General features: G+C 58.9%; 3 protein-coding genes across 3 annotated transcripts; 2 read left to right on the forward strand and 1 right to left on the reverse strand.

The window, feature by feature from the left end:
- Positions 1-2196: 2196 nt before the first annotated feature.
- BESB_019740 (uncharacterized protein) lies at positions 2197-3562 on the reverse strand (the record flags this gene model as incomplete). The annotated part of the gene is made up of 2 exons (XM_029360683.1): positions 2197-2315; positions 2419-3562. The coding sequence occupies 2 exons, from the start codon at positions 3560-3562 to the stop codon at positions 2197-2199; spliced, it is 1263 nt and encodes a 420-aa protein (XP_029216042.1).
- Positions 3563-4618: 1056 nt separating this feature from the next.
- On the forward strand, positions 4619-5541 carry BESB_019750 (RNA recognition motif-containing protein; the record flags this gene model as incomplete). Its single annotated transcript, XM_029360684.1, has 2 exons — positions 4619-4750; positions 5098-5541. The coding sequence occupies 2 exons, from the start codon at positions 4619-4621 to the stop codon at positions 5539-5541; spliced, it is 576 nt and encodes a 191-aa protein (XP_029216043.1).
- A 47-nt stretch (positions 5542-5588) lies between these two features.
- On the forward strand, positions 5589-7446 carry BESB_019760 (RNA recognition motif-containing protein; the record flags this gene model as incomplete). Its single annotated transcript, XM_029360685.1, has 5 exons — positions 5589-5819; positions 6047-6172; positions 6458-6607; positions 6997-7203; positions 7363-7446. The coding sequence occupies 5 exons, from the start codon at positions 5589-5591 to the stop codon at positions 7444-7446; spliced, it is 798 nt and encodes a 265-aa protein (XP_029216044.1).
- Between the last annotated feature and the right edge of the window lie 2450 nt (positions 7447-9896).

Below are 9896 nucleotides of genomic sequence, written 5' to 3' on the forward strand. Positions count from 1 at the left end.
ATTCCCGGTATGTGCACAGAGGGTGTGTGCGTCAAAAGCTACAGGGCCAGAGCCACGAGAGTACTCCGCGCACGGCTTGAGAAGCTTTCCGTAGTCGAGCAGCCTAACACCTGACTCTGATGGCAACCCATTCGGGCGGTGCCCGCTGTAAGAGACAAATTCCAGCAATTACCCGCATGCGTGGAACTCGACACAAAGCCTGCGGAAAGCGCTGATGCCGCTTCACCGTGAGTCACTTCTTGCGCCTTGTGTTGTGACGTACCTGTCCGGGCGAAACGCCAGATTCTGCTCGGATCATGTGTGACTCCCGGGTGATGCAAAGCGGTCAACCTGGAAACGATTTATTTTCTCTTGCCTTCCTAAAGCCCCTGTCGATAGAGTCCACATCGCCAGAGAGCGGAAGCAGCTGGGCGCACTTGAGGACGTAACTGAGGCTGCCAGTGGAGCCCCGGTCGGCTTAGCGGAGCCTGTGAGGTTGTAGCCGGATACAGTGCGACGCCAAACAATGCAAAGCAAAGGAACATATTACGAGTAGCGCCACGTTTGTCCGCATAAGTCTAGGATGGAAGCATTAAGCGAACCTTGCGTTGAGGAGGTCTGCGTTGCGCCAGCGCAAAAAGAATCAAATGGAAAACCATGATGTATCGACCTGCAGGTGGGAAACAGTGCACGCGTGGATGATCACAGCAACGCTCGGCTTGCATCCTAGAACGTATATAGGGGCGTCTCACCTCGCCGCTAACCGCAGGACGGCCAAGGGCAGATGAGGGCGATGAGCTAGTTCAAAATTCCCCCGCAATCACACAGGATTCCAACGATACTCGCGAGGGTGCACGCAGCAACTGCCCTGAAAACCATGCGTTACCTGACCCGATGCTTGCGTCTTCGCAGCAGCCGAAGTGAGTGCCCCAGCCCCCTCTCTCGAAGCCGTACGGGGCATGGATACCGCGTTCCAAAGCTGCAATTCTACAACGGGCACAAGCACGCGAGTCTCACGCCAAGAAGTCTCCTGGGGCCAGTCCGTGCGATAAGAGGACGCCCTGCATTACTGTTCCCCCTGTGGATCCTGAAATGGCTCTCTGCGTGAGAGGGTAACGCTCCGAATTCTGCGTCACTAGTCACCGGGGAAAAATAACGCGACTCGCCTAAGCACAAATCCGTATATGGCCGCTTCGTCTGCGCCGCCCTAATTGCCGCATGACGCTCGTTGCACTGGCCTATCTAATCCCCCCTCTGTCCGTTCTCCTCCTAGAAACAAGCAAGTGAGGAAGTGTCTAGTGCGACCCCATTGGATCACACACACAAGAGAGCTAGATCTGGACTCGGATGGATTTGTCTGCCTACCTATATCTATCTATCTGCATCCATATCTGTCTGTCTCTATACCGGGGAGCAGCTCTACGGCGGGCGTGGCGGTCGCGTCAAGTGCGGGTCGTCCACGCCTTCAAAGTTTTCTGTGCGTTATTCGTACTGCCCAGAGAAGGCACCTTAGGGGTCCTCTTCATTCGCCTTCTCGTGACTCTCTTCCGACGGCGGGCGGGCGCCTCGGCTCACGTGAGAGACCAGAAAACTGATTCAGTGCCCTCTCCCGCGACAACGAACACACACTTGCTTCGGCCGCCTGCCGTCTCCGGTGCTGACCCGACTCCTTACAGGCCCGGCTGCCACAGCAGACAGACACATGCATTTCACATCTCTCGTGAACACTTCCCAGTACAGGCCCTCCTGAACTGAGTGCAGCCATTCCGCCATTCGTGAGCACGGGCGGGCCGGCAGCGGCCGGTCCAGATGGAGTGTCACGGTTAAAAATAGAGCCGTGTGAACCGGAAACCAGGCGACTGCCGACGCCGCGAATAGCTGCAGAAAGGTCGATGTGGTGGTCGCCCCGGTTCCTGAGGTCTTCCTACCAGCACCTCAAGTCTGTTTCGCTTCGTTTTTCCCTGCCTGCACACCAGACTTGGCCGTGTGACTACGGGGCGCCCTTTCCAACTCGACCGCGCCGACGGCTCCTGACGACCTCTGTGCGGACAACGTGTACGCACACGGGAGTTTCGGGACGATGGTCCTTTTCTGTGGAAAATCCTGGTTGTGGCGAGCTGTCTCGAGCAAAGTGAGTACTCCCAGAGCGAGCGGCTCCCCCGGACTCACCAGCGACGTACGGATTCCGAGGCTCGCCGACGCCGGCATGCTTCGTCGTCAACGCCGTTGTAGTGGGGGGAGGGCCGGGGGGTCGCCGGTGCCAGGCTCTGGGACGGCGCGACAGCTGCACGCCTCGGTCAGTTTTTGATCAGCTGCTTCACTCGCAGGGTCATTCTCTGCGAAAAAGCAAGAACAACCGTGGACCACCGCGCCACGCAGCTGCCGTCGTGCTAGCTCCTGCCCGCCACTTCCCGTCCCCCCCCCCTCGTCCCCCCTCACTCCCGTCCCCCCCCTCCCCCCCTGCCCTTCTCTCCGTGTCGCGATTTCGCACGAGGTGACACGGACGCCTTGTCGAGCAGAGACGCCAAGAGGGGTCCGGACTGCCTTCGGCGCTTCGTTCTGCGAAGTTCCTCCGTCGGGTCTCTGCGGCGGCGCAGCCTCGGTGGGACCGGCGTTTATAAAGAGAGAGGGCGAGGACAGAGAGGGTCGTGTGCGCACGCGCGGGCTGGAAGGGTGTGGTGCGACGAGCCAGGCGTGGTGGAGGGCAAGATGATGATGATGAGAGGTGGGTGAACGAGAAGCCAGCAGCCGAGAGAGGGCCGCGAGAGGAGGAGGAGGGGGAAGGGGAGAAGGCGGAGCAAGAGGAGGAGGAAGGAGGAGGAAGGTTCGTCTTCGGGTTTTTGAAGAGAGGCGTGGCCGTGTGTCGAGGAGAGTGTGTCGGTTGGGGTGGCGCGGCGCTGCAGCCCAGGAGAGAGCATAGAAGAGGACCTGTAGGACCGGCAGCATATACTATGGTGGCTTCCCTTGCTTCCCCACTAGGTTTTTTTCTTCCCTTTTTTGCCGAATGACGACTTAGCGATCCCTTTTCTTTTTCTCTTCTCCGTCTCTTCTCTCTTCTTCTTCTTCTCTCTCTTCTTTCCGCCTCGTGTGCTTCCTCCTCTAGAGCCTGTTGTCCTTTCTGTTGCGCCGCCCCTCGGTTGCTGCTCCCCCCCGGCCTCAGCAGAGAGTTGGATCGGCGCTTTCCTGTGGCGCTGTCATCCCCCTCTTCTCTCGTAGGCGCGCCCGGAGCAACCTTCTGGCCTTTGCTTCTCTTTTCCGGCTGTGTCCTCTGCCTTTCTTCTTCGTTTCTGTCCTGCGTCCTCGCTGCCCTTTTGCGTGGATTCCGCGTCAAGGTGGCGTCTGGATTCTTTAGGCACAGAGCGCATGACTGGGAGTTGTGTGCCTCGTGATTTTCGTTGTGGCAGTAAACGGCCCTGTTCGTCCTGTGTTGTCTCTGTGTCCGCCGGACGTTTCTCAACGGTATCTCTAGCTGTCTCTGCTCGGATCGCGTCTTTCCTTCTTCCCGTTTTTTCGCCGCGGCGCTGCTCTCGGCGCCTCGGAAGCAACGACTCGGCCGGAGGAACTCCCGACAGGTGACAGCCATCTCTCCGCTCCCCCCTGTCCAATCTTCTTCGTGAGCCAGCCAGGTTTCCGACCTTTCGGCCTCTTTGCCTCCAGCCACAAGGTTCGTCCCGGGTTTTTCTCACTGCCCCGTGAGTCGTCGCCTCTCGAGCCGAGTTGGGATCCGCGCCTTACTCATTAGCCTCCGTCGCTGCGCGCGCCGTTGTCTCCAGCCCCTTGTCCTTTTACGCTGTGCGGAGTGGAACAGCGCTCGCCGCTTCTGTGTTTGTCCCTCCTGACACACCGCTCTGCTATCAGTCGCGTTGTCGTCTGACGCGCGCGGCTCTCCTGGCACCCAGTGCCATCCGCCGCACGCACGTTTGCAGCCCCGTCTCCCGCGCCAGAAGGCCGTGCTGCGCCGTTTGTGGCTCGCTCGCGCAGCTCTGCGCTTCGACGCGGAGCATCTCAAGCAGTCGGTGCGTGTGCGTTGACTGAACTGACCCGTCAGTTTGTGTGTGCTCGTGGCGCGGATGGAGCCGACCGCGCCTCAGGGTGAGGGGGGGGGGGTCTCGGCAGGGTCGTTTTATCGTCATGCCGTCTGTCGATGTAGTCGTGCTGCACAGTGGCGCAGCGGTGCGTGCATGGCTCAAGATGGCGTTGGCCCTGTGGAAGGCCCGCTCCGCGACGCCGCATAGCAGACGTCGTTGTCGTGAAGTCAGCTTGTTTTGTCGTGTGTCTGGCGTCGGCGGTGGGCGCTTACTCAAACTGCAAACGCTGCGGTCGTTCCGATGAACCGTTTAGACGAGTGGAGACTTCTGTCTGCGCTGGTGGTCGTCTCCACAAGCGTCGCAGGTTCCGGAGTTCGGAGTGGTTACCGGGATGCCAAGCGATCAAAGGAGACTGTCGCGATCGCAGCAGGGGCGGTTGATTGAGTGGGTCGCCTTACCGCGTCACTTGTCTGCCGCTCTTTTGCGTGTTTGTTCAGGTTTTCTTTTCGGCTTTGAGCCTTAGGTCTGCCTCTCAGACGCGCGTCTCGCTTCTCGTCTCCCCTTGTCAGTCAAACAGGTGTGCTTTTCGTGCTACGCGACCCTTCGGAAAGATGGAAGAGAAATCGACCGCCGCTCCCCCGGAGTCTTTCCGTGTGGTCCTTGCGTCCGTGACGAACCTGCTGTACCCCGTAGACATTGACTTGATCCACTATCTCTTTTCCAAATATGGAGAGATCGAGAAGGTGAGCCACACCGTCCGCCCCCGCGGCCGTCGTCTTTGTGGGGGAGAATGCCCTCGGCCGCACCGTGTCGCCGTGCTCTCCGCATGCGCGTGGGGCGGTTGATTCCCGGTCCACAGTCTTTCAGACTCGTGGGTCGGCTGCTTCACCGCCGAGCGCCTAATGGCGGCCCGACGCGTGTCTGGTTAGCGATGCTGGGCGCGCATGCGGTGAGGTGGTGAGCCTTCCACCGCGCCAGGGAGCGGCTGCCGCTTTTTTCGGGTAGCTGGAGCCGACGTGTCTCTCTCCTCCTCGCAGGCAGGGGTGTGGAGGTGTTCTTGTCGCCTGTGCACGCTTGTGTGTGCGTTCAGATTGTCACGTTCAGCAAGTCCCCGACTATGTACCAGGCGCTGATTCAGTTTCAGAACCCTGAGCAGGCGCGCCACGCGTTGATGAACTTGCACAGCCGCAACATCTACGACGGGTGCAACACGCTGCAGATTCAGCCGTCTCGTCTGAACGAGTTGGTTGTGAAGAACAACACGCAAAAGAGCTGGGACTACACGGTGCAGAGTGGAGGCCCGTCGGGCTCTGCAGGCGCGCCGGGCGCGGACATGGCGCCGCCTGGTCAGGCGCCCCACGGCGCCGCCGCGGCCGCGGCCGGCGTGCCCGCCTCGGGCGTGAACAACAACGGCCGCAGCGTGGGGCCACACGCCCCGGGGCTGGGGCGCCGCCCCACCACGCCCCCCCGGCGGGCCCGCACCACGGGCCCTACGGCGGAGCCGCTGGAGCCCAACACCACCCGCCGCCGATGAACGCGGCCGCGGTCGCAGGCATCCAGCCGCCCCCGCCCGCGCACGCCATGGGTCACCATCACCACCCGGGCGCGCCTGTGCACGGCGTGCGTCTCGGCGGCGGCGCTGGGCCTTTGGGAATTCCTCATCCGTACCATCATCACCACGGCAGCAACTTGTTGCACCTGCTCGACAAGCTGCCTAGGGAGTTGAGAGAACTCAACATCGAATCCACCAACCCGACCCAGACGCCCGTCATTATTGTCTACAACTTGCCTGCCAACATCACCGTGCACATGGTGAGTTGACCGCGTCTGGGAGGCGGAGAGCAGGCCGCGGCGGGAGTAGTTGGCTGGGAGGAGCTGGGCGCAGCGATGCAGGCGTCGGTGTGCGTTTGTGCCTTTCGCGGCACGGAGAGGTGACGCAGGGACGATGCGCCTGTCAAAAAGGCGTTGTGTTGCCGTCGTTGCCAGATGTGGAGGTCTGTTGTGATGATTGGGCTGCTGGTGGTGTATGTTTTTCGCAGTTGTTCAACCTCTTCAGCTTGTATGGCTCGGTGCTTCGCGTGAAGATTCTCCGCGAGAAGAGCGACACTGCTCTCATCCAGTATTCTGACCCTCTCTACGCAACCATCGCTCTCAACTACATCCAGGTTCGTAACTACATTCTCTTTGCTTGGAATCCGAAGGAACGGGACGGTGTGCCTGTCTCACTCGCCCAGAGACCTATGTCCTCACAAGGGGGGGGAAGGGAGGATTCGCCGAACTTTCTGCGGTTTGCTGGAATGCGTCTGTCGTGGGGCCTGCGCGTTTTGTCGGCTGCCTTGTTCACGCCGTTTCAGTCCCCCCGGCGCCTCGAGACTGCTCGCTGTGGCTGTTGTTAACTTTGTTTTCTCTGTTTAGTGGACATGCGGTTTGCACGCGTGTGTATTTCTCAGGGAGCAAACGTCTTGGGGCAGTCTCTCCAAGTTGGCTTCAGCAAGAACATGGAGGTCAAGCTCCCCCCGCCCAACTCCAACAAGACGGAGGCGAACGCCGAGGAGGAGAAACGCACTGTCGCCTTCTCGATCAAGGACCAGCGCTACGGCGTAAGTGGCTCGGATGCGACGTGCACGCACATGCGCGTGCATGTCCCCTCTAGAATAACTGTTGTCTGTTAAGCGACAACCATACGAGTCAGAATTGCTGGATCATTAAGACACACTCGTCGCATCCTGAGAGTAGAGCAGGTCTCAAGGGTTGGTCTGTTCGCCCATCAAAGCGGCGCCGAGCAGCCGCTTTTTGTTTGCCCGCAAAGTCCAGCTGTCTCCACGAACTGCAGCTCATCTTCAGACGTGCTTCGTGCGCATTAGTCGCCCCTGCTGAGAGCGCCATGGGAGTGTTTGACAGATGTTTTTCAGAGTGTAGTCAACGAAAGCAGTGGTTTTTCTCAAGCCGGGAACCGTGTGCCGCCTCGCGCGTGCGTTTGTTTGTTCAGGGCGACGACGTTGAGAAGTACGTGAAGGGATCCTGCCGCCCGACCAAAACGATTTTTGTCGCGAACCTCGACGAGAGTGCAACCGACGAGGAGGTCCAGAAGCTCTTCAAGGAGCACGGACAAGTCAGCAAATTCACCTTTAAGGCCCCGAAAAACGAGTCCGCCAAGACCCAGATGGCCATGATGGAGATGGGCACCGAAGCAGAGGTACGCGACGCGCCTCAAGAGGTTCAAACAGCTGTCCCAAGAGGGCTTGTGTGCGCCGCCAGAGCAGAAAGGAAGCCTCGGGGGCGAACGTAGACGCTATGCGAGAAGGTTCACCCAGTTTTTTTTTGCAGAATTGTTTTGTTTTTATTTTTTTTACAGGCCGTTGCGGCAGTGATGTACCTGCACAATCACGAGCTTCACGGTCGCAGCATGAAGGTGGCCTTCTCGAAGACGGTCCTCTGAAGTACGACTGAAGCTGTGGATGCTGAGAGTTTGCACGACCCCCAAGAGAGCAGATACGCACTTCACCGCCGCCGCGAGTTGAAAGTTGGATTTACCCGGCCGAGGCACTTTTTAGAGGGTAATCGTTTCCGACCAGGCGCGGAGTTCGAGTCCGAAGGCGAGGAAGGGGCGGCCCGGGCGGGGGTGGCAGCGCGTCGCTGGGGCTGCCTGCCGATGACCCTCCAGTGTGGATGTGTGGGACGACATGGAAACCTGAGAGACGAGCGCTGCGAAGCCGCGGTTTCGTGCCGCTGTTTCGATTTTCTGTATGTGTGGCGACGACTCGTGTGTATGCATGCCTTCCTGCTCCCTGCATCTCTCGTTTTTCCTGTATAGAGAGACACGCAGCTGGGAGTGGGCACCGCCGTTCCGTGAGCGACCCCGCGAAGCGCGTGCTCACATGCGTTGAGTGAGTCGAGGAGTCGAAAGAATGAGGGAGGAAGCAGACGAGGAAACAGGCACGCGAGAGGAGGCGACGCGAAGAGAAAGTAGACACAGGAAGGTACACTGATCCCTCTTCCTGCCGGCCTGGTGTTCCCATCGCTTGCTGCAGAGGGCCGCCGCGACTGCGCCGCCACACGTCGGGGGAGGGGGAGAGGGGGGCGGACAGCAGGGAGAAGAAAGCGAGCGAAAAGAGACGGGAGCGGAGAAAGGGTGGGCAGAGGCGGGGGTGTTTGCTGCACATTGAAGAAGACACGCACGGGGAAACGCGTGTCGCCTTGAGTCTACTCCGCGCCGTCTTCTCGTTGTGACACCTCCGCCTTGTTCACTACTTCCTCTCGCTCTTGCGCACGTCTGTTCCGCCATTGCACGAACGCGCGATGAACGTGTCGGGTTCAGACGGACTTTTGTAGTTTCTGCTGTGCTTGTTATTATGCACTTGTCTTCGTTTCTTTCCTCCCAACAAGAAGATAGAGGAAACGAGTGAGAGGCTGTAGTTCAGGAGCTCAAGAGCGCGGCGCTGTCGACGCTCGGGTCGCCAGCAAACCGAAAGTGAAACGTAGCGCCCTGCGCCCGCGGGACTCTGATTCCACGGTTCTCCAAGAGCCCAAAAAGTCTCGTCGCCGCCCTAGAAAGCGCGTGCAGCCCAAACGTAGACGTTACGAGGAGAGACGTAGTAGGGCTTAGGGGGCGGGATAACAGAACGCCAGTCGACGGAGAACGAGTTGTTCTATGTATATCGTACAACTACGCACCAGTTGACACTCAAGGAGCATACAGCCGGGAAACGCAGACACAAACACCTTTCAATGCACGCTCGTGTGAAGCAGTAATCGCGTGTCGCCTGTGGAAGACGCGGCAAGTACCGTTGTCATTCGTCCTGCTTTTCCCCTTCGTGGCATGAATGAGCCGGATTACATGAGTCTCGCCTTCCAGGCGTCCCATTTTGATGGACACTCGCGCATACGGGGGTATATCTATCATCTGGACACGCTGGCATGCGTTAGGACTTGATTATGGCGACTGGTTGCGGGGGGGTCGGTTCTGCGCGTTTTTAGTGTACCAGCGTGTGGATAATCTGTGCAGATTAAAAGTCGCTCCATGTTCCCTACAACTCTGCCGTAAGGGCTTCTATTTTCTTCAGCGAAGGCGATGACGCACGGGGGCATGAAGGTGGCCTAAGGCACCCGAGCTACACCGTGGTTTTTCAACTGACAGCTGAAGTGTGTGATTGTGCTTCTTCCCGCTGCCTCAAGCGCCCCACACAGCTGTGTTGCCGTGCTCGAGCCTTTCACACTTCGCCGCAACCGCATGGAGACAAGAGTTTTCCTCGGAGTTCGAAGATGTACGTGCCTTCTACGCTTGAGGCTCTGAAATCAGATGAGCCTTCACTTCCAGTTTGCAGGCTGCGGGCGGGACTGCCTCCGTGCATTTGCGAGAGAGGGAGACAAACCCTTCCTCTAAAGGAAAAAAACTTCGAGCTAGCACGGGGTTCATCCGCCCCCTCTGATCTCGTTTCGCGCGAGGGTGTGTAGTTGCACGCCACTGCCGCAATCTCTGATTCATCGCTGTAGTCCCTGCATGAGAGAGCCATCTAGAGAGACGCTATCGACGTAAGCGTTTTGTACGCACCTACACACGAAAACCTGCTGAGGCACACGGGCTCTGTCAAAAAAGCATTCCCGCCGCGTGATCTCATACAGAAACATATAGATATACATATATATATGAATATATAACCACATTTTCACTCGTTCTTCCTGTTTTTCGCGGCCAAACGAGCCTCCCTAGCCCTGTCTCTTGCGCGCACGCCCCTCGTCGAGGTTTGTTTGCTTTCCCGTGTGACGGTTTCTTCTACTCGCAACGCTTTTGAGGGTTTCGGTTGGGCGTGGCGGCCGGTTGCTTTCGAATCCAGTAGTCTCTTCCGCACTTCACGCTGTGTTGGGCGCTTGACGGGGGAGTGTTGCGCA

Source organism: Besnoitia besnoiti, chromosome XI, assembly GCF_002563875.1.
Source record: "Besnoitia besnoiti strain Bb-Ger1 chromosome XI, whole genome shotgun sequence".
Taxonomy (NCBI): domain Eukaryota; phylum Apicomplexa; class Conoidasida; order Eucoccidiorida; family Sarcocystidae; genus Besnoitia; species Besnoitia besnoiti.